Below are 23,816 nucleotides of genomic sequence, written 5' to 3'. Positions count from 1 at the left end.
ACGTCAGTGGTAGGGAAGCTGCTGGAGAAGATACTGAGGGATAGGATCTATTCCCATTTGGAAGAAAATGGGCTCATCAGTGATAGGCAACATGGTTTTGTGCAGGGAAGGTCATGTCTTACCAACTTAATAGAATTCTTTGAGGAAGTGACAAAGTTGATTGATGAGGGAAGGGCTGTCGATGTCATATACATGGACTTCAGTAAGGCGTTTGATAAGGTTCCCCATGGCAGGCTGATGGAGAAAGTGAAGGCGCTTGGGATCCAAGGTGTATTAGCTAGATGGATAAAGAACTGGCTGGGCAACAGGAGACAGAGAGTAGCAGTAGAAGGGAGTTTCTCAAAATGGAGACGTGTGACCAGTGGTGTTCCACAGGGATCCGTGCTGGGACCACTGTTGTTTGTGATATACATTAATGATTTGGAGGAAAGTATAGGTGGACTGATTAGCAAGTTTGCAGACGACACTAAGATTGGTGGAGTAGCAGATAGTGAAGGGGACTGTCAGAGAATACAGCAGAATATAGATAGATTGGAGAGTTGGGCAGAGAAATGGCAGATGGAGTTCAATCAGGGCAAATGCGAGGTGATGCATTTTGGAAGATCCAATTCAAGAGTGAACTATGCAGTAAATGGAAAAGTCCTGGGGAAAATTGATGTACAGAGAGATTTGGGTGTTCAGGTCCACTGTTCCCTGAAGGTGGCAACGCAGGTAAATAGAGTGGTCAAGAAGGCATACGGCATGCTTTCCTTCATCGGATGGGGCATTGAGTACAAGAGTTGGCAGGTCATGTTACAGTTGTATAGGACTTTGGTTCGGCCACATTTGGAATACTGCGTACAGTTCTGGTCGCCACATTATCAAAAGGATGTGGATGCTTTGGAGAGGGTGCAGAGGAGGTTCACCAGGATGTTGCCTGGTATGGAGGGCGCTAGCTATGAAGAGAGGTTGAGTAGATTAGGATTATTTTCATTAGAAAGACGGAGGTTGAGGGGGGACCTGATTGAGGTGTACAAAATCATGAGAGGTATAGACAGGGTGGATAGCAAGAGGCTTTTTCCCAGAGTGGGGGTTTCAATTACTAGAGGACACGAGTTCAAAGTGAAAGGGGAAAAGTTTAGGGGGGATATGCGTGGAAAGTTCTTTACGCAGAGGGTGGTGGGCACCTGGAACGCATTGCCAGCGGAGGTGGTAGATGCGGGCACGATGGAGTCTTTTAAGATGTATCTAGACAGATACATGAATGGGCAGGAAGAAAAGAGATACAGAACCTTAGAAAATAGGCGACATGTTTAGAGAGAGGATCTGGATCGGCGCAGGCTTGGAGGGCCGAAGGGCCTGTTCCTGTGCTGTAATTATCTTTGTTCTTTGTTCTTTGTTCTTTGTTATCATTTATTGCAAGGGGAATTGAATACAAAAGTAGGGAGGTTATGTTTCAATTATACAGGACATTGGTGAGACCACATCTAGAGTACTTACACAGTGTACTGTGTAAGAAAGGATGTAAATGCATTGAAGCAGTTCAGAGAAGGTTTACTAGACTAATATCTAGAATGTGCGGATTCTCTTATGAGGAAAGATTGGACAGGCTAGGCTTGTATCTGCTGGAATTTAGAAGAGTAAGCAGTGACTTGATTGAAACATATTAAGATCCTGAGGGGTCTTGACAGGGTGGATGCGGAAAGGATGTTTCCCCTTGTGAGAGAATCTCAAACTAGAGGTCACTGTTTAAAAATAAAGGGTCGCCCATTTAAGAGAGAGATGAGGAGAAATTTTTTCTCTCAGAGGGCCGTGAGTCTTTGAAATTCTCTTCTTCAAAAGGCAGCGGAAGCAGAGTCTTTGAATATTTTTTAAGCAGAGGTAGATAAATTCTTGATAAGTAAGGGGATGAAAGGTTATCGGGGGTAGACAGGAATGTGGAGTTGAGGTTACAATCAGATCAGCCATGATCTTGTTGAATGGCAGAGCAGGCTCGAGGGGCAGAATAGCTTCCTTCTGAGCTGTACAATTCTATGATTCTATGATCCCTATGGCCATGCAGTTGTTTTTCTCCAGTACTTTAACTGCAGGCTGGCATGGCCTTGCTGTGGGACCTATCCTCTTATCCCCAACTCCGGGTGCAAACTTGCTATTTTTACATAAATACTGAGCATAAAGGGATACAAACTGGTATCAATTGGCCTACTCCTGCTCCTAATTCATAAGTTCGTATGGATATTCATAAGTAAAGGAACAGAAGAAGGGTCTTACTAATTTTGCACTGCTAGTTCCTTGATTTTGAAACCATTCATCCACTGGATATATCAATCCTGCTCCCTGAGGAGAGCTGTGCTCTAAGGGATCATAGAATTGATGAATCTAGCCTTACCAGCACTATAAATCCAATTCAGACGCAGTATTATTTATATATGTGTATATGGTTAGTTAATGAATCTGAGTCTTCGATATACATTATATTGGGAGAAACACATTACTCCATAGAACCATCTCATGGCCAGAGCCTGTAAACACACTGTGAATGGAAATGTTGACATACCAATTTAGATTGTTAAACATTGACAGAAAAGCATGACCAAAAATTGTGACAAGAAGTAAGGTTTGTGGACAGGAATGCATGGCCTACATTAGATTTTCTGTACTATGTAGTTATAGATATAGAAACAGATAGCATGGAACTAAAAGCTGTTGTGCCTCTGCTACTTCGACATCAGGTATGCTATTTGAGCAGCAACAGAATTAATGATACAGGCGAGACACTTTATCATCTCCTAGGCTCATTGACAACTGTCCTGAGATTTTCTGTTCTGTTTTTCCCAGGGTCGATCAATGAATAATAGACATTTTACTGGGCAAAATCGACAAAGGGAAAACTTCACAACAAGGAGCAAAGAAAACCAGTAGAGTCTTCACTACCTTCACCGTTGTATTTTTCTCATATCTAAAGGCTTTGGTCTGTCCATTTTCTAAATACACCTTGAGAACATTGGGCATGAAAAGAAGCGAGTTACCCTGTAGGAAGCACAAAACACAAAGTTCCAGGATTATTTACTGCAACGAAGATGCAAAGTCACAACACAACAATCTCCACCTCACCTTCAGTGCAAATGCTGGAGTGGGGTTGGGGGAGAGGGGGCAAGAAATGGGGCAGAACCCAGTACTGCCAGAATTCCACCCTGTTCCGAGCAGAAATAGGAACTCCAGTAGGAGGCGGCAGACAATCATCTGTCCTCCCACATCAAGGGGGCTGGAAATTCTACCCAGTTTGCCTTGAATGGCACCATGCCAGCTGACAGCTGAGCACAGTAAGTACGGTGTACTGGTAGACTGGGCATCTTGGAATTTTGGGCTCCCTCTCCTTCCCCATCACATATTCATTAAGTTTCTGCTGTCATATTGTTCCAAAGTTCACTCGCACACATGCACCCCTGAAAATGCTCAGCTATCCCGGCATAAAGCTGGCAGAGCAGCCAAAAAAGCTTGACTAGGCCCAGAGGTGTGCTGGGGTTTCCTGTGGCCTTGTCTGGAGCCATCCCAAATAAGGCCACTGACTATGAGAGGACAACGCTGAAGACAAGGAATGTGAGGGGAGGGGCTCCCTGTGCCTGATGTTCCAGCATTTCCAGCCTCACAGGGGCCTGACGTTAAGTCTGGAGGTTGGCAGATCTATTGGAAGACACGCAGCGGCTTCCTGATACGTGAAAGTGGGCCCCACAAGTTGGGGGAGTGAGGGGGGTAAATCATGACCTGGACACCCGAAGAAGAAGTAATAGAATAAATGAGAGCGGGCACCTTAGCATGAGACAGCAGAGGACCCAACACTCATCCTATGTGTGGTGCATACTACATTTTGTGACCTCAAGGGGAGGAGAGAGGCACAGACCACTGCCAGGCCCATGCAGATAGGTGACCACCCAGCAGTCTCATAGACTCTGATGGGGCCAATGGCAGAGATCACTGGACAATATTTACCAAGGTCATGTCCTCGAGCAATTTCACATCAATTTAATCTTACCATAAATGTTAAATCACACTTCTTTATTCTAACCCAGTCATATCTTTAAACTCAATAAATTTGTTGCCCTGCAGTGAATGGAACTTTGCAGCAACAATATGAAATTGGGGCTTACCTCTCACTGGGGATTTGTGTGAATATTAGAGTAGAATTTCCATCTGCACTGTCCCTTGTTAGGGGTGGGCAGGGGGAGAAGGTTAACAGAGGTGCTTCCTGGTAGATCCCTGCCCATTTATACAGCTATTCTGATCCTTTGGGATCACTTGTACAAAACTCTGGAACACTGGGCATATGTAAATGAGGCAGTAATTACAATGTGGCATCTTGTGGGCTGCATAAATAAAATCTCAATGGCCACCACAGGCAGTTAAATCAATACAGAACCATTATTGGAGGCAGCAACATATCTCTTTCTGGAGGGTGCCCAGCACTTTAAACTGTGAAAGGAATCAGGCTGGGGCAGCCAATGTCCACCTCTGCCAGTGGTGAGTGCCCTGGTGCAGGAAGCAATACCACCAGCAGAAAATCTCATTCTCATCCACTGCGTCCCACATGAGCCAGAAGCCCTGTCATCCCACCCTGGCTAAGGTCACTGGACCTTTATCAATTCTTCTTCAGTTTTATATAATCAGCAAGAGGAGAGAACTTTAACCAACAGTGCAGTCATTCGTCTCCATGTCCAAGCGGGATACAGGCATGGTCTAAGTGTTCTGAAATCGGCTCCTGGTGGAGCTTATATGTCACCTACTGGAGCCAAGCAAACTCGTAAAAACAGCACAGGGCTCAAGGGTGGTGGAAAAATGCTTTCATAAGACAAAGCAGAAAAAGTCACTGGTTGTTGTCATGAAAAGCACAAGCATTTTTTTTTGTATAATTCTTGCCATTCTGGATAATCACTAAGATTTATGGCTACACTGCACCTACACAGAGGAAAGCACCACCCTCCCGCCCTCCCCACACTTCTTGGTATCGCTGTCAAGAGAAATGGGTATCTCTAATGCGGGGGACGCTCACCAATATTCTCTCTAACTTCTGTTTGCTGTGCACGTCCGACTTGTTGCACTGTGCTGTCCCTTTAAGATTGACGTACAGCTGCACATGCGTGCATCTTAAAGGGAAAGTTGCTTGGGCACAGCCTGCTTGTTCCCTGCACGACACATTCCTAATTGCTGCTCAGCTGCACACCCGGGCAGCTTAGAGGGAACACTGATGCCCACCAATCCCTCATACGCACCCCCATCAGCCTTAGTTCTAAGCTGGCAGGGCACATCCAGACAATCAGTTGTTCTGTGTTTTATAGAAGAACAAAAGGTGCCCAGTCCAGAAATAGGTTGGTACTAAACCAGAATAATTATGGTAGTGGGCTAAATGGCTGCAGGTGACACAAACCTGTGTGTGGCCGTTGACGATCACTTCCTCAGCAAAGCGCACTTTGACAGGGTTGCTTTTCAGTCTGGCTCGTTTTTCTTCAGTAATGAACGATGACTTGGGCCCCTGAATACAAACAGAAAACATTACATTTAAACCACAGCACTGACATGGTGTGATGGCAATGCGTTATGTCTGGGGAACCCCTGAATTGAAGTTCTGAGGTCTAGACGTTCAAGGGCAACCTAAAATGCAAGTGCAGAAGATGGGGTGTATGCTGCATATGCCTGTTCATTTGGTCCCAGAGAGCATGTTCAGTTGGTGTTGGAAGCCTATTAAAATTATTCAAGAGGTCACTACTAGGAGCTTAGCTCTCAGGACATGGCTGCAATGCCAAAAGATGTTCAATGACCTCACCGGAGCTTTCAAGGTATGAATATTGCTCTCATTCTCAATGCTCACACCTTCACCACCTCCAGCCTCATGACTCACTACACTTCCCTCCCCCATTTCTCTTCACTCTCTGACAATCACTGCACTGCACTTCAATCTACATCCTTCTCCTCATACACACACACACTCACCACTTGCTGCAATTGTATACAGCCTTGGTGAGACTGCACCTGCAGTATTGTGTACACATGAACACAAGAAATAGGAGCAGGAGTAAATCATACGGCCCCTTAAGCCTGCTTCGCCATTTAATACCATCATGGCTGATCTTAGGCTTCAACTCCACTTTCCCACCTGCTCCCCATATCCTGTGATTCCCTGAGACCCAAAATCTGTCCCTCTCAGCTTTAAATATATTCAACGATGGAGCATCCACAACCTGCTGGGGTAGAGAATTCCAAAGATTCACAAACCTTAGAGTGAAGAAATTTCTCCTCATCTCAGTCCTAAATGATCAGCCCCTTATCTTGAGACTGTGCCCCCATGTTTTAAATTTCCCAACCAGTGGAAATAATCTCTTAGTGTTTATCCAGTCAAGCCATACGACCATACGAATTAGGAGCAAAAGCAGGCCATTCAGCCCATCGAGCCTGCTCTGCCATTTCATAAGATCATGGCTGATCTGTTTCTGTCTCGAATTCCACACTCCCATCTACCCCCGATAATCTTTGATTCCCTTGCCTAACAAGAATCGCTCTACCTCCATCTTTCAAAATATTCAATGATCCCGCTTCCACCACCTTCTGAGGCAGAGAATTCCAAAGTTGCACAACCCTCTGAGAGAAAACATTTCTCCTCATCTCGGTCCTAAAAGGGCGACCCCTAATTTTAAAACACTGCCCCCTAGTTCTGGACTCACCCACAAGAGGAAACATCCTTTCCGCATTCACCTTATCAAGGCCATTCAGAATCTTATATACTTCAATCAACTGTCCCCTCACCCTTCTAAACTCCAGTGAAAACAAGTCCAGTCTGTCCAACCTTTCCTCATAAGACAACCCGCTCATTCCAGGTATCAATCTAGTAAACCTCCTCTGAACCGCCTCCAACGCATTTACATCATTCCTTAAATAAGTAGACCAAAACTGCACATAGTATTCGAGCTGTGGTCTCACCAATGCCCTGTATAACTGAAGCATAACATCCTTATTTTTATTTTCAATTCCTCTCGTAATAAAGGATAGCGTTCCATTAGCCTTCTTAATTACTTGCTGTACCTGCATTCTAACCTTTTGTGACTCATGCACTAGAACACCTTGGAATTCTGCAGTCGTTCTCCATTTGAGTAATACTCTGCTTTTTTATTCTTCCTGCCAAAGTGAACAACTTCACATTTTCCCACATTATACTCCATCTGCCAGATTTTTGCCCACTCACTCAACCTATCTATATTGGTCTGCAACCTCCTTATGTCCTCTTCACAACATACTTTCCTATCTATCTTTGTGTCATCTGCAAATTTAGCTACCATGCTATCACTCCCCTCATCCAAGTCATTGATATAAATTGTGGAAAGTTGAGGCTCCAGCACAGACCCCTGCGGGACTGCACTCGTCACATCCTGCCAATCAGAAAAGGACCCATATATGCATACTCTCTGTTTTCTGTCAGCCAGCCAATTTTCTATCCATGCTAATATGTTACCCCCTACACCATGAGCTCCTACTTTGCACAATACCCTTTTATGTGGCACCTTGTCAAATGCCTTCTGGAATTCAAAGTACAGTACGACAACAGGCTCCCCTTTATCCACAGCGCATGTTACTCCTTCAAAGAACTCCAATAAATTGGTTAAACATGATTTCCCTTTCACAAAACCATGCTGACGATTCCCAATTACCTTGAGTTTTTCTAAGTGCCCAGCTGTAGCCTCCTTAATGATCGATTCGAACACCTTCCCCATGACAGATGTCAAGCTAACTGCCCTGTAGTTACCTGTTTTCTGCCTTCCCGTCCTTCTTGAATAGAGGGGTTATATTTGCTACTTTCCAGTCTGATGGAACCTTTCCAGACTCGAGCGAATTTTGAAAAATGAATGCCAACGCATCTACTAGCTCATTAGCCACCTCTCTTAAGACCCTAGGATGAAGCCCATCAGGACCCCTTCAGAGTCTTGTATATTTCAATGAGATCACCCCTCATTCCTCTAAACTCCAGAGAATAGTTTAGAAGATGAGTGGTGATGCACTGTGGAACCATCAGTGGCAGGACAGTATAATTGTAGCTTGCATTATTCATGTGAACACAAGAATTTATAATGGAAAGTGGACAGGAAGCGCACACAGATGTAATATTATTAATATATTATATGGATAGATATTGCATCTACAGCATGTTGACTTCATGACGCATTGCATTGGTTGAAACATTTTTACTCATATTTGAAATAATTTGGCAGCTGAAAATATAGAGACAAAAATTTCAGGAGTTTGAGATGCAACCGGTTGCCATAAGGAAATGAAAGGACTTTCATTTCTGTAACAGCTTTCAGAAGCACAGAATGTCTCAAATTGCATCTCTGCCAATAAATTACTTTTGAAGTGTAGTCACTGGTGTCATGTCGGAAATGCAGCAGCCCCTTTACAAACAGCACTACTCCAAGTTTCCTGTCAAGTCACACATCTTAACTTGGAAATATATTATTATTCCTTCATCGCACTGGGTCAAAGTCCTGGAACTCCTTACCTAATAACACTGTGGGAGTACCTTCATCACATGGACTACAGCAATTCAAGAAGGCGGCAGTTCACTGCCACCTTCTCAAGGGCAATTAGGGATGGGCAATACATGCTGGCCTTGCCAGTGATGCCCACATCCTGTAAATGAATTAAAAGAAAGCAATGGAATAATGACAAGTTAGTCTGTTTTAGTGATATTGGTTGAGAGATAAATATTGGCTATGACACCTAGGAGAACTTCCCTGCTCTTCTTCAATTTGTCCCATGCAATCCTTTATGTCCATCTGAGAGGGCATTTGGGGTCTTGGTTTAACCTCTCACCTCCAACAGTGCAGTGCTCCCCTCAAAACTGCAATGAAACTCATCCAATGTCCATCGTAGCATGGATCTCTAGCCAGTAATATAAAGCAGAAGTTTTAGTTGGCTATTTTGTCTCCACCTCAAGAAATGCTAAGTTTAATTATTACATCTCCACTTGCACCCTGCATAAAGCCTGGAATCCCCTTCGATTGTATGGCTTAGCACCATGTCAGATGATCCCTTTTAACATTAATAGGTCAAATTTTAGTCACTCTTGTACCAGAGCTTAGTCTCATCAAGCCTCATCAAGCGCTCACTGAAAATAAAGCACCATCCTTTTCTGGCAGAGGTGATTTGCTGCAAGTTTACATGTGGAAATCTAGAACTGTTTCCTCCAAAAAGCTGTCAATGCTGGGTCAATTGAAAATTTCAAGACTGAGCTTGATAGAATTTTATGTTAGGGTATCAATGGACATTGAGCAAAAATGGGTAAATAAAGATGAGGAACTGATGAGCCATGATCTCACTAACTGGCGGAACAGGCTTGAGGGGCTGAATGGCCAACTCCAATTTCTCTGTCCTGGCACAAGTGCCAACTGTAGATATGGAAGACACCAGCATACATGCCTGCTATTGATACATTGCATCTGCAGCTAAGAAGAGAATGAAGTCATTCAAAGCTGCCAGTGCAGATTACTGACTCCACACAGTCTGAAAGACAGAGGCTCGAATTTCTTCTGGACTTGCCCTGCTGCGCCCCAGCAACTTTGGCAGAAGTTCAGTGCAAACCCAGTTTACAACAGCACAACAAGCAAACCCCTGGGGAAATTTAACCTGATGACCACTAATAGCACTAGAAAGCTCGGCCTCTTATAGTAAAGAGGTTGTACTTACTGAGGTATTTCGAAGCACAGTGACTGTAATTGTATTACCACATTCCCTGCAACAAATAATTGGAAAAAGATTAAAGGCATAGGAGCACAGAGAAAAGACGCCTGGCTAAATCATGCAAAATTGTGCTCCTGCCATGGCATCTCATCCGCTGGGACAGCACATCAGAAGATCACAGACTCAAACTTCACAGCAGCACACACCTAACTGATTCATCCTACTCAGCCTACCTCACTCAGCCTGTCATTTAATAATGCATTTACAGTATGACTTCAAAACCAAAAAGAGTTTCTGGTTCACAATGACACTAAAGCTGCAGTATAAATCCAGAGTTTGGACCCAAATGCTGTGACCGCCCCCTTTAGGCAGTCTCCCTCTAGCCCAGATAGAAGTAAGTGAGCTTGCCTGAAGAGGACAGTCTCACAGCATTTGGATTTGCCCTGAATGCAGTATAACTCAGAGTTTAAAATGCATCTAAGTTACTTTTACATATTTCACTTGTGCGAACCCTGCCTCCCACATTTTGTATGGATTTAAATTTGGACTGCAGTGAGGACTTCTGCACAAGTGGGAGCCCAGCCACACAGCTCTCTGTTGGGCAGAATTAAAGGTCCAGGTGGACAGCACAGACGAGACGCTGTCTGACTCAGCCAACACAGTCAGCCAGATTAAATTAGACCTTCAACAGAAAGCAAACCAATGTTATTTTATGGTAAGATTTGCTGAGAGTTTCTTCCATAACCCTGCCAATCCCTGCACCGAGCCCTGGAGCTGGAAGGATTTGTCGGAGAAGTGTTCCCACAAGAGAGGCTCTGTGCTTGATGAATCTGCACACAATATAAATCTCTTTTAGGTTCAAGAAATTTACATTCTTTCACTAACACTAAAGTTTTGAAATGCTCTATTCAACTGCATATCTGATAGAATACTCTGTAATATAAATCATGAACTACTCCTACTCAATGAGGTTTCATGGAGTACGTGGCTGTGCATATAATGGAGTATTCGCCTGTGTGTGAGATGGACAATCTGACTGTGTGTGTAATGGAGAATTAGACTTTGTGTGTAATAAAGAAGTCAACTGTGTGTAATGCAGTATTAGCCTTTGTATATAATGGAGTACACTACTGTGTGTGTAATAGAGTATTCAATTTGTGTCTGTAATGGAGAACTCAGTATATATAATGGTGTATACAACAGAATATTGGTTGTGCTGGAAGTCCTGTGGGGAGTGGGTTAATTCTTGTCTAACTAAGGAGATACATGGCACCCTGTACAATCACATGTACCAACACCCTGTACAACTCAGAACAGACAGTTTCTCACACCTCCTGGATCAAAGTTGTTCTATTTTTGAGTTTGGTGCTAACAAAAACATCTTGCATTTATAAAGTGCCTGTAATGTAATAAAATCTCCCAAGTTGCTTCCCATTTTCAAAGAAAATTTAACACCAAGCCACTTAAGGAGCAAAAAACCCTTCTCCTATAGTCCTCAAATGGGGGCCGTCAATAATTTTAGTTGGTGGTAATTATTAAAACTTTCTACTTGCTGGATGTGTGAAAAGGATTTTCACCTGATAATATTATCGATGTGTTCCTGGGAAATAGCATCCAAGGGAATATTGTTAATCTTTATAATCTGATCTCCTGGGAACAGCTTCCCTTCTCCTGGACCACCTAAGGAGCAAAATAAATCATCATATTTCTGGATGTACCATTAGTTATCCCTGATATAAAGAAAAATGAAGCTGGAACTACACAGCAGGCTCATCAGCATATGTAAACAGTAAAACCAGATAATGTTTCATGCATTCCTTACAACTGGAATCTGAAGGAGAATCACACCCCTTCATAAGGTAGAAGAGGGAAAGAATCAAAAAGAGGGAACAACTGACAGAGGAAGAGAATGGGTTGGACAACCTGTAAACTGTCCCAAAGTAAGGCAGCAACTTGTTTGATGTTATAAAAGGTTTTTGACTGACCTACTGCATATTTCCAGCTGTTTTTGTTTTGTTATACTAATTATTCCTGACCCTTTTTCCAACAATCAGCAATGTCACAACTATTCAAGGTAGGTTTATTTTCCACAACTATTCCAGTCAGTAATAAGTCTGTTCAAACAGTAGTCCAACTCCAATTTGGAACCATTTGCAACTGCCTCCAGAACACAGGGGACTCAGAAATATGCTGCATTTTTCCATTAAGATATCTGCCTGCCTGAGGTTTGTCTCATTGAAATGGTTATGAAGTCAAAAGGGACTTGTGACATGCCCAGATCGTAGACAGAGGTAGATTAAACTCGATTGCGACTTTTTTGTGAACCATTGTAAACAGTGATATTGTCAATGCAAATAAGGAATGGCTGACATGTTGAATAATTACTTTGTGTCAGTATTCATGGTAGAGCACGAGGTCAGCATGCTTGAAATTCCAAGGAAACTAATATTGAATCAGGGACAGGGACTCACCAAAATTAACATAAGCAAAATAACAGTAATGAAGAAATTAATGGCACTAAAGAACAACAAATCCCTCGGACCAGATGGTTTCCATCCCAGGGTTTTAAAGGAAGTAGGTGAGAACATTGCAGATGCCCTAACTATGATCTTCCAAAGTTCTCTCTATTCAGGAATCTTTCCTTTAGATTGGATGATTGCACATGTTAATTCACTATTTAAGAAGGGTGACAGAGAGAAACCAGGGAATGATAAACTGGTTAGCTTAACATATATTGTTAAGAAATTGCTAGAGTCTATAATTAAGGACAGACTGACTGAACACCTTGAAAGTTTTCAGCTGATCAGAGAGAGCCAGAATGGATTTGTAAAGGGTAGGTCATGGTGACAAACCTGATGGAATATTTTGAACAGGTGACTAAAGTAATGGACAGGGAAATGCCTATGCATGTTATTTATATGGACTTCCAAAATGCATTTGATAAAGTCTCTCATAAAAGACTGTTAGCTAAAGTTGAAGCTCATGAAATTGAAGGCAAATTATTGAACTGGTTAGGATATTGGCTGAGTGGCAGGAGACAAAGAGTAGGAATAATGGGAAGATATTTTAATTGGTAGGACGTGACTAATGGTGTCCCACACGGATCTGTGTTATTCACCGTATTTTAGAAAGCTACATATCCAAATTTGCCAATGACACAAAGATAGGCAGCATTGTAAGCAGTGTAGATGGAAGCATAAAATTACAGAGATATTGATAGATTATGTCCACTACTCTTGAAAACCACGACCCCATCTCCAACCTCCCTTTTCTTTCTAAAGTCCTTGAATTTGTCATCACATCCCAAATCTGTGTCCATTTTTCAATGAACTCCATGTTAAAATCCCGCCAATCAAGTTTCCACCTACCACATTACCAAAACTACTCTTATCAAAGTATTCTTGACCTGTTTGCAGCCTTTGACATGGCTGATACACAATTCTCCTCCCATGCCTGTCTACTGTCATCCAGCTTGGTGGAACTGCATTTGCCTGGCTCCATTCTTATCTGTCAAATCTTAGCCAGAGTATCATTTGCAATGGTTACCCTTCCCACTCCCACATAGTTACCTCTAGTGCCTCCCAAGGATCTATCCTTGGCCCCCTCCTATTTCTCATCAACATACTGCCCCTCAGCGACATCATCTGACAATACAGCATTAGTTTTCACATGTACACTGACAACACCTGTCTCTACTTCACTGCCACTGTCTCTTGATTCCTTCACTGTTGTTAAATTATCAGACAGTCTGTCTGAAATCCAGCACTGGATGAGCAGAAATTTTCTCTAATTGGGAACAACGAAGCCATTGGCTTTGATCCCCACTATAAACTCCACTCCCAAGTTACCAACTCCATCCCTCCCCCGACAACTGTCTGAGGCTGAACTAGACTGTTCGCAACCTTGGTGTCATATTTGACCCCAAGCTGAACTTCCAACAACATATCCATGCCATCACTAGACTGTTTCCACCTCTGTAACATCGCCCGACTCGGCCCCTGCCTCAGCTCATTTGCTGTTGAACTTCATCTATGCCTTTGTTACCTGTAGATTTGACTATTCCAACACACTACTCACCAGCATCCCATATTCTACCCTCCGTAAACCTGTAATTCAAAACTCTGCTGCCCATGTCCTTACCAGTACCAAGTCCTGTCCATCCATCATCCCTGTGTTCACTAATCTACATTGGCTCCCAGTTATACAATGCCACGATTTTAAAATTCTCATCCTTGTTTTCAAATCCCTCCATAGTCTTGCCTCTTCCTATCTCTGTAATCTCCTCCAACCCTCCAAGATATTTGCTTTATAATGCTCCTGTGAAGCATCTTGGAAGGTTTTATTATGTTAATGGCACTTTATAACTACAAGTTGTTGTTGTTAAGTAAATGGGCAGAAGTGTGGCAAATGGATTTCAATCCAGGCAAATGTGAGGTCATCCACTTTGGACCTAAAAGGGATAGGACATGGTACTTTCTGAATGAGGAAAAGCTAGAAAAGCGAGAAACAGTGGAGGGCCAAAGAGACTTGGGGATCCAGGTACACAGATCATTAAAATGACATGAACAGGTACAGAAAATAATCAAAAAAGCTAATGGAATGTTGGTCTTTATATCAAGCAGAATAGAATACAAAGGGTAGAAGTCATGCTTCAGTTATACAAATCCCCGGTCGGAGCACATGTGGAGACTGTGAGTACCTTAGAAAGGATATATTGGCCTTGGAGGGAGTGCAGCATAGATTTACCAGAATGATACCTGGACTCCAAGGATTAAATTATGAGGAGAGATTGCACAAACTGGGATTGTATTCCCTAGAATTTAGAAGGTTAAAGGTGATTTGATCAAAGTTTTTAAGATTTTAAGGGGAACAGATAGGGTAGATAGAAACTATTTCTGCTTGTTGGGGAATCTACGACTAGGGGATATAGTCTAAAAGTTAGAGCCAGACCTTTCAGGGATGAATTTTGGAGACACTTCTACACAAAAAAGGGTGGTGGAAGTTTGAAAATCTCTTCCACAATCAGCAATTGATGCTCAATCAAATGTTAATTTTAAGTCTGAGATTGATAGATTTTTGTAAACCAAAGTTATTAAAGGATATGGGGCACAGGTGGGCATATGGAGTTAGGTCACAGATCAGACATGAACTTATTGAACAGCGGAACACAGTTGAGGGGCTAAATGGTCGACTCCTGTACCTATATTCCTCTGCTCCATGTGCCAGGTGTACAAGTCCCTGTACCGATGATGAGGCGCTTTGTGCTGAGTGTGCGAGTTCCTGGGCCGAGTGTATGATGCCTTATGCTAGATTTTTTTTTTATCCGTTCATGGGATGTGGGCGTCACTGGCAAGGCCAGCATTTATTGCTCATCCCTAATTGCCCTTGAGAAGATGGTGGTGAGTCACCTTCTGGAAATCCTGCAGTCCATATAGTGTTGGTACATGCACAGTACTGTTAGGGAGAGAAGTTATGGTGCTTTGTGCTGGGTGTGTGTGTCCCTGAACTGTGTGTGTGAGACCTTGTGCCTTGTGTACGAGGCAATTTGCCAACTGTGTCTCAGATGTAAGATTACAACACCACCACCCCTCCCACCACACCACCACCCCCCCCCCCCACCCCCAACCCCCCAACCATATCTGCTGTATTTTTATCCATTTTGGAGAATAGCAAAAATCTGTATATGGGAGTCAGACACACTAACAGTATTATGTACTGAGAAACAATTTAGTACAAACAACAAATTTCCAAAGAGGATTCAATGAATGTTTGACAGATTAATATTCTAGTTGGTGCCAGTTGATATAAGCCCTGAAACAGAACTGGCAGTAAAAACCTTGTCCATTTCTGCTTGCTGCATTGGCAAATGGCTACATTAGTGACTCTGGGAATTGGCAAGTGATGAAGCAGCCGGCAATCCGAGGCACAGTCGGCACAAGAGCTCCTGACACGAAGAGTGTGAGAGGGAGAGTACAGTCAGAGCCAGAGGAAGAAGGAAAATGTAGACCACTACAGGCCTTTTGTAGTCCTGCATTTCAAACACAGTTTATGTGTGAACAGGCTAATATATTCCAAGCGCCTTTGGGTGGAAATTCGCTTGGGGAGGATTCACTTATTGGAGGGTGCAGCATGTACTGCAAATTAAAAGCCAGAGGCCCACGTTTCACTTGAAATTGGGCCCCAAGCTTTAATTTAATATTAGAGCTGACTTGAGGCATTTGTTGCGCTTCCAGAGGCAGCTCAATCAATGTCGCAGATTGAATCTTGGCCCTTGAATAAGTCTAAGTTTGGGCGGAGCGTGAGGTGGCAGCCTCCTTGCAATAGTGCTGTGGAGCAAAGAGGAACACTCCTGCTCCTCCCTGCTCCACCAGAGGAGATGTAACAAAATGTTTTCCCTACAATTTCTTCAGCGATGGCCAGCAGTCCTGAAAGGGACTGGGTTTTTGCTCATCAGGTCACTGTGGAACTAGAAAAACTCAGGGGAGTTTGCACGGTGCACATTCCGCCTAGTTTTTCATGGGCTCTGCAGAAAAGTCCTGAGACAGGCACAGGACCCTGCACTGTATAGTTAAACTGATCCAACGCTGCTTTCAGGCAGCTGCCAGGGCCACCTAAAAGCACTGAGGGTCAGAATGGCAGACAAAATTTGGTATGCGTGTTACACCTGAAAAGCTGGTGCAATTGATAGCAGTTTGTATCCCTTTATGCTCAGGATGCATGGAAAAATGGCACATTTGCACCCGCAGTTGGGGATAAGGGGATAGATAGGTCCCACAGCAAGGCCATGCCAGCCTGCAGTTAAAGTACTGGAGAAAAACAACAGCATGGCTATAGGGATTATAGAATCATAGAATTGTACAGCTCAGAAGGAGGCCATTCAGCCCATTGTGTCTCTCTAGTGATCAGTGCTGGTTCAACTTCAGTGAATCCCGAGCAACATTGGAGCATGTACCCAAAATGGTCCAATTTCTAGGTTTGTTCAACTACATTACAGGCATTTTGCTTCTCATAACTTGTTCAAGTGAAGTCATAGATGAGGCCTGAACCTCCAGTCAATGTAATGGTGTAAAATTATACGTGTGGGGAGAATGACAATGGAACAACGATGCAGACGTAACAAACCCCTGGGCCACCGAAAGCAATCCCACAAAGTTTGGATGAGAACTTCTTCATTGCTGGATCAACATCCTGGCATTCCCTATCTGACATTTTTGTTGGATAAGAATATGAAGGGATTATAGGTCAAAGGCAGGTAAATGAAGTTGAGGTACAGATCTCATTGAAAGACAGAATAAGCTCAAGGGGCGGAATGGCCAATTCCTGTTCTGATGCAAGATCATTGTGGGAACACGATTAAAACTTGTGCTGGAGTAGTTCAAAGAGAAAGCCCACCATCAGGGTAATTAGAGATGAGCAATGAATATGGTCTTGCCAGCGTAGCCAGTGGCCACAGAACATAATTTAAAAATTAGTCCCATGAAGGGGACGAGAAGTAGGAAATCAGTTATATCTTGAACAAGAAAAAATGAGAGTAAAATTGATCTTGTGTGGTCATACTAGGGAATCGGCCGCCTGTTTTACACCCCACCCAATGCTCTTTGGCGTTGACTTCAATGGACTAGAAAGTCAGGCATTGAGTGAAACAAGCTGCCGATTCACTATTGCCCGTTTTGAAATACCACCCAATACTAAATGTTGACATAGTGGCAAAGTTGGTGAAGTGTTGTCGGAGCACTGTATGGGCATGGGAGAAGTTGTGACAGGACGTTGACGGTTGATGTTGGAGGTCTTGCAATGGACAAATAACTCATAAGGTATCAACTAAAAAGCCCTCTCAACTAATCCTACCCTAATCCCCTCACCATCTCAACTCTTCCCTCCTCTCCTCTCCAACCTCCCATCGCCAAGTATTTACCTGCAGTAACAGACTTCACACACACTGGTGTTTCTTCTGATACAATAAATCCATGATCCAGGAGCGGATCTTTGTTAATCTTTACTGTCACCTTTAATGGGATGCTTAGCTGCTTCGTGTTAGCAGATGCTCCATCAGCTGTGGCTTGATTCCTTAAATCAGAAAGAAAACAAGATCTTATTTAGCAATCATTTTCAGTATTTTATTAAATTTAATCCACCTCCCAACTTCTTCCTTCACAGTATCTGCAAAGTCCTCACAGGAGGCCTAATTCCTCCATTTTGCCTTCCGGACAGGTGGGGACATTGTGAAGGGGAATCCCTTGGTCAAGAGGGTGCCTGCCACAGCCAGGGTGGAGAATCCCAGCAAGAGCTGGTGAGAAACATCAAAGCTGCAGAAGATTTTTGGAGAGTGAAATGAATCGAAGGCAGCAGCCAGAAATCACAGAACACCTGCCCTGTGCTCATTCCAGGTTTTGGATGCAGCAAAATGTGAGGCCACAATCAGGATTCAAAATATTGAAATTCTTTTGTTCTTTTGGGCCTCCTTATCTCGAGAGACAATGGATACGCGCCTGGAGGTGGTCAGTGGTTTGTGAAGCAGCGCCTGGAGTGGCTATAAAGGCCAATTCTAGAGTGACAGGCTCTTCCACAGGTGCTGCAGAGAAATTTGTTTGTCGGGGCTGTTGCACAGTTGGCTCTCCCCTTGCGCCTCTGTCTTTTTTCCTGCCAACTACTAAGTCTCTTCGACTCGCCACATTTTAGCCCCGTCTTTATGGCTGCCCGCCAGCTCTGGCGAACGCTGGCAACTGACTCCCACGACTTGTGGTCAATGTCACAGGATTTCATGTCGCGTTTGCAGACGTCTTTAAAGCGGAGACATGGACGGCCGGTGGGTCTGATACCAGTGGCGAGCTCGCTGTACAATGTGTCTTTGGGGATCCTGCCATCTTCCATGCGGTTCACATGGCCAAGCCATCTCAAGTGCCGCTGACTCAGTAGTGTGTACAAGCTGGGGATGTTGGCCGCCTCGAGGACTTCTGTGTTGGAGATACGGTCCTGCCACCTGATGCCAAGTATTCTCCGGAGGCAGCGAAGATGGAATGAATTGAGACGTCGCTCTTGGCTGACATATGTAGTCCAGGCCTCGCTGCCATAGAGCAAGGTACTGAGGACACAGGCTTGATACACTCGGACTTTTGTGTTCCGTGTCAGTGCGCCATTTTCCCACACTCTCTTGGCCAGTCTGGACATAGCAGTGGAAGCCTTTCCCATGCGCTTGTTGATTTCTGCATCTAGAGACAGGTTACTGGTGATAGTTGAGCCTAGGTAGGTGAACTCTTGAACCACTTCCAGAGTGTGGTCGCCAATATTGATGGATGGAGCATTTCTGATGTCCTGCCCCATGATGTTCGTTTTCTTGAGGCTGATGGTTAGGCCAAATTCATTGCAGGCAGCCGCAAACCTGTCGATGAGACTCTGCAGGCACTCTTCAGTGTGAGATGTTAAAGCAGCATCGTCAACAAAGAGGAGTTCCCTGATGAGGACTTTCCGTACTTTGGACTTTGCTCTTAGACTGCTGGAAATACTGAGTAGGTCTGGCAACATCTGTGGAGAGAGAAACAGAGTTAATGTTTCAGGTCAATGACCTTTCATCACAACTGGGATCCACTAAGGTGAGTGCACCACACATTGTTCTCCTCAGGGGCTTACATATAGCTACACGTGAGGGTGAGAGTGGTAGAAAGGGAATGCCCACCCAATCAGTGGCAATGGCCAGGTAGCAGCATTGCCAATCATAGGCATGGCAGCATCATGGTGAATGGCCCCAGTCCACCAGAGTAGACTCCTGCACTGTTGCTTCCGAGTGGCCGTATGTAGCAGACATTCCTGTGGCATCATCGCAGACAGTCAGGCAGCCACCAGCGGTGGCATTTTGTGTGCCTTTGTCGGGCGACTAACAATGGTCATCTTTGTGATTGCAGGAGAAGAGAGCCCACAAAGCCAAGGAAAGGGCTAAGACTGGCAGTGGCATCCCGAACCTCGTGATCTTGAGCCCCGTGGAGGAGGAGGCTTTGGAACTGGGAGGCCAGCATGGGGGCCATTCCAACACAATAGTGAGACAGGAGTGGAAACATGAGAGAGTGAGTGGCCTAATGGATGGGCACAAGAGAGTCTTTGGTGAACATGTGGCATAATGCTCATGTGTACAGCACAGGTCACAAGGAGCTTCACACTAGGAGTAGTCTGAAGGATGTGACGGAATGTGCAATACCCTCTAATTAATCTTCTCTCCCACACAGGTCAAAGACAACAACAGTCAGCTCCAGAGACCAGGAGGCATATGAACATACGAACATATGAATTAGGAGCAGGAGTAGGCCATTCGTCCCCTCGAGCCTGCTCCGCCACCAGCGCAGATACTCTCACTTCGGTAGTTATCTGCTCACAAGAAGATCTGGGATCACAATCCAGTGAGCACATCACAGATGCGTCCTAGCAGCTGACGGAGGCTGTGACAGCCAAAGCCACCAACCCTCGGAAGACTGGGGGAGGGTCCGGCAATACTGAGCCTCAGGCTGATGAAGTCATCTGCAAGGCGGCAGATGCTGGAGCTGCAGTGTGAGATAAGGGAACATCTGGAAGAGCTTCCAGAGGATTATAAAACCCTGGCACTGATAATGGAGGAGTCCATACATGAGAGCCATGAGTGCCGCTATGTCTCTGGCATTTGCGTTTTTGGCTTCCTCCATCGAGAAATTGGCAACCCTCGTGGAGAGCCAGATCCAGCACGTCATCCCAGTGGATGCCATCGTCAACTCCATAAGCTTTGTGCAGCAATGGCATTGCAAGAGGGGAGTGAGGCACCTGGACTCACCGCCTGGTCCTCGCACTCCTCAGGTGAGCAGGAAGGTACAGATGTGCCTTGAAAGGGAGGAGGAGTGGCAGCCTGATGCATCTGGGAACTCCTTTCAGGCACTTCTGGTGTGGGCAGCAGTGACACAACCGCCTTACTTAGCTGCGACGACAAAGGTAGCACCTACTCTTGTGCAGGAGGCCCACAATATGCCAGGGCCCTCCAGGCCTCAGGCTGCCAGACGGTGATTGCCAAAGTCATCCCAAGCCAAGGAGCAGCAAGGTCAGCAGCCTGCCTCCACCTCAGTTGACAGCACAGGAGGAGTACAACATAGAAACATGCACAAGAGATTTAAGAAGAGCACCTAGCTGCACTTGGGACTCATGGGTTAATATGTTGTTAAAGCACGCAGCCTTGGAAATTTTTTGTTCACCAGTAAATATGAGATGTGCCAAGGCAAGCGGCCACACAAGTTGTCCCGTGGCAGATGTTGTTACTCTCCTCTGCAGCAGTGCTAGGGTTCCTCACAGGTGTCAGTATCCCTTGTTTACCCCGTATCCATCCTTGAAGGTGCGCGGGTGATCTGAAAAAGTCTGGCACCTGGGACTGCCTTAGTATGTAGGCATTGTGGCTGCTTCCTTGGAACCATGCACTCACCTGCAGGAAGCACTTGTGGTGTTCGTAGACCAGTTTTACCTTGATCGAGTGGAAGACCATCCTGTTAATGAAGGCTGCAGCCTTTATGGCTACACGCATGCAGTCGATGGCACCATGAATCTGAGGAATCCAGCTATGGCCCCAAATCTTATGGCCCTCTCAACATGACTGTCCAAATCAATGCGAAAGCGCACGTATTGGCTGGCCCTCTTGAACATGGCATTGGTGCCCATCTTGATGCAGTGATGAGCCACAGACTGTGAGATCCCACACAGATCTCCAGTGGATCCCTTGAATGATCTTGAGGCATAGAAATTCAGCGCCACTGTGACCTTCCCCACCACTGGCATTGGGGGCCACCACTTCTCATGTGTTCAGCTTGTCCTCCTCATGACACACAGCTCTGTGATGGGCTCCCTGGAGAGGCACAGACTTCAGCGACACTGCTGCTCCGACATTTGAAGGTAGCTGAGCCTCAGTCAGCAGACTCTCTGTGGCGGGTAACTTCACATTTGCCCAGGAGGCCAGTTGCATGCCGCTCTGCACCCTTCTCCTGCATTCCCCCCGCCCCCCAAGGTTGACGCTCCTGCTGCCCTTATGGTTCCTGCTGTCACGCTGCCTCTCTCCCTCTCTGATGCTCCCTCTCACTGGTGGACTCAAAACCTAAGTAAATGAGGCCCATGGCAGGTCAATGCACATTCTCCAGGGACTCTTACTCTCCCCCTGCTTTACGCACACAAGTGCCAGCTCCAAGATGGCATTCTGGCAGTATGCCCCTGCAGTTCTGGCAACTTTTCCCCTTCTCCCGACATGACAGTGCCAATGCCCACATTGTTCCACCCTCCCTGCCAAGCCACGGTAGGATTCACTATGGCTGCCATTAACTCACTGCCTGCTGATACCTGGCGAGGCTCTGAAGCCCCGTAGTTCCCATGTACTCCAGGAAAAACCTGAAAACCCTGGTAGAATTGCAGTTAATTGCCTGTTTAACAGGCTTAATTACCTTCCCGCCGTGTGCGAGCACGAGGTCCTCCCGCCATGCCAGCCACCCCTCAGAATATCCAATTACTACGTGAAGACATCGTCCCAACGCCTTCTGTCCCAATATTCCGACCACTCCCACCTCCCAGCCTGACCCCAATGGGCTGGAAAATTTTAGCTCTCCATTTTTCTCTCCACAGATGGTGCCAGACCTGCTGAGTATTTCCAGCATTTTCTGTTTTTACTTCATTACCAGAGCTGCTGTCTGCAAAAACTGAGGGCAGAGGTTACAATTTGAAAGTGTTGGGCTCAGCGTTGAATGGAGAAGGTGTAAAGTGCCGAATAGAAAGATGAGGTACTGCTCCTTGAGTTTCTGTTGAATGTCATTAGAACAGTGTAGGAGGCTCATTGTTGTCATTTGCAGCTCCTCTAGACCCATCTTTTGTTTCTTTACTTGTCCCATTACCACTCACTTTTACTTTGCACCATCAACCCTTTTGTCATTTAATCACTTCTACAGTTCACCAAATCACAGACTTTCCCTTTGGTTCTTTCCTCCTCTCCCCACCTTTCCCATTTCCCTGCCTCTGTACTTGCTTAAAACCTGTTACATCTCTAACTTTTCCCAGTTCTGATGAAAGGTCATTGACCTGAAACCTTAACTCTGCTTCTCTCTCCACTGATGTTGCTTGACCTGCTGAGTATTTTCAGCACCTTCTGTTTTTATTTCAGATTTCAATGATCCGCAGTATTTTGCTTTTGTGCAACATATTGAAGCTCGCCCAATGCATTGTTCTCCACAGTTCCCCAAAAAATGCACTTGGGATAACCTTTAAACATAAAAGCATAGAACGATGGGTATGTTGGATCATGAGAATAGGAGCTGGCCATTCAGCCCCTCGGCTTGCTCCGCCATTCAGTTTGATCATGGCTGATCTGTACCACAACTCGATTTACCCACCTTAGCCCCATATCCCTGGATACCCAAACAAAAAAAATCTATCAACTTCCGATTTGAAAGCTTCAATTAGCAGCCAGTATCCACAGCATTCTGGGGAGAATTCTGCTAACCTTTGTGTGCAAAAGTATTTCCAGATTTCCCTCCTAAATAGCCTAGCTCTAATTTTAAGATTATGTCCTCTCTTTTTTCTCTGTGAAGTCCCACCACATATAACGAGTGTGTTTGTGATGACCAGTATCACATGGTAACATTCCTGAATAAAAAATGATTTGAATAAAGTGAAAAATTATTTCAATTCAGTTAGAAGTTTTAAAAAGCACAGAGGAAATCTTCATCCTCTGTCTCTTCCACTTCCCACTCTGTGTACATTCACAGTGCTGTTACTCAATGCCTCTGTAGCTGGACTTTACACTCTCATTGAGAAAGATACCCCTTCACTCCCTTCCCCTCTGCCACTGTTCAATGTATAGTAATGGTTTAGTTATTGATGTAAAAATGTGTTAAATGACAATAAGCACGCAGCAGTAATGATTCGAACAGGAAATTGATCAAGGACGGATTTTTAAGATAATGATGATGGGGAGATGGTGACATAGTGGTAATGTCACTAAACTAGTAATCAGGAGACCCAGGCTAATGCCCTGGGGACACAGGTTCAAATCCCACCACAGTAGCTGGTGGAATTTAAATTCGCTTAATTAATAAAAATCTGGAGTTGGAAGCTAGTCTCAGTAATGGTGCTGTGAA

At 44.8% G+C, this 23,816-nt stretch overlaps 1 protein-coding gene across 1 annotated transcript in view; it reads right to left on the bottom strand.

Annotated features, from left to right (window-relative positions):
* Window positions 1-23,816, bottom strand: part of LOC137368734 (FERM and PDZ domain-containing protein 1) — a 118,221-nt gene that overhangs the window by 81,117 nt on the left and 13,288 nt on the right. The window contains exons 2-6 of the mRNA XM_068028920.1: window positions 17,615-17,766; window positions 11,277-11,379; window positions 9,706-9,751; window positions 5,402-5,506; window positions 2,914-3,009 (exon numbers count right to left, since the gene is read on the bottom strand). Of these exons, the coding sequence (XP_067885021.1) occupies window positions 2,914-3,009; window positions 5,402-5,506; window positions 9,706-9,751; window positions 11,277-11,379; window positions 17,615-17,766 (502 nt within the window). The remainder of the gene's footprint in view (window positions 1-2,913; window positions 3,010-5,401; window positions 5,507-9,705; window positions 9,752-11,276; window positions 11,380-17,614; window positions 17,767-23,816) is intronic.

This window comes from Heterodontus francisci, chromosome 4 (assembly GCF_036365525.1).
Source record: "Heterodontus francisci isolate sHetFra1 chromosome 4, sHetFra1.hap1, whole genome shotgun sequence".
In the NCBI taxonomy this organism is placed as follows: Eukaryota; Metazoa; Chordata; class Chondrichthyes; order Heterodontiformes; family Heterodontidae; genus Heterodontus; species Heterodontus francisci.
Note: the sequence above shows the minus strand (reverse complement) of the source record. Positions and strands in the feature narration are given on the sequence as shown.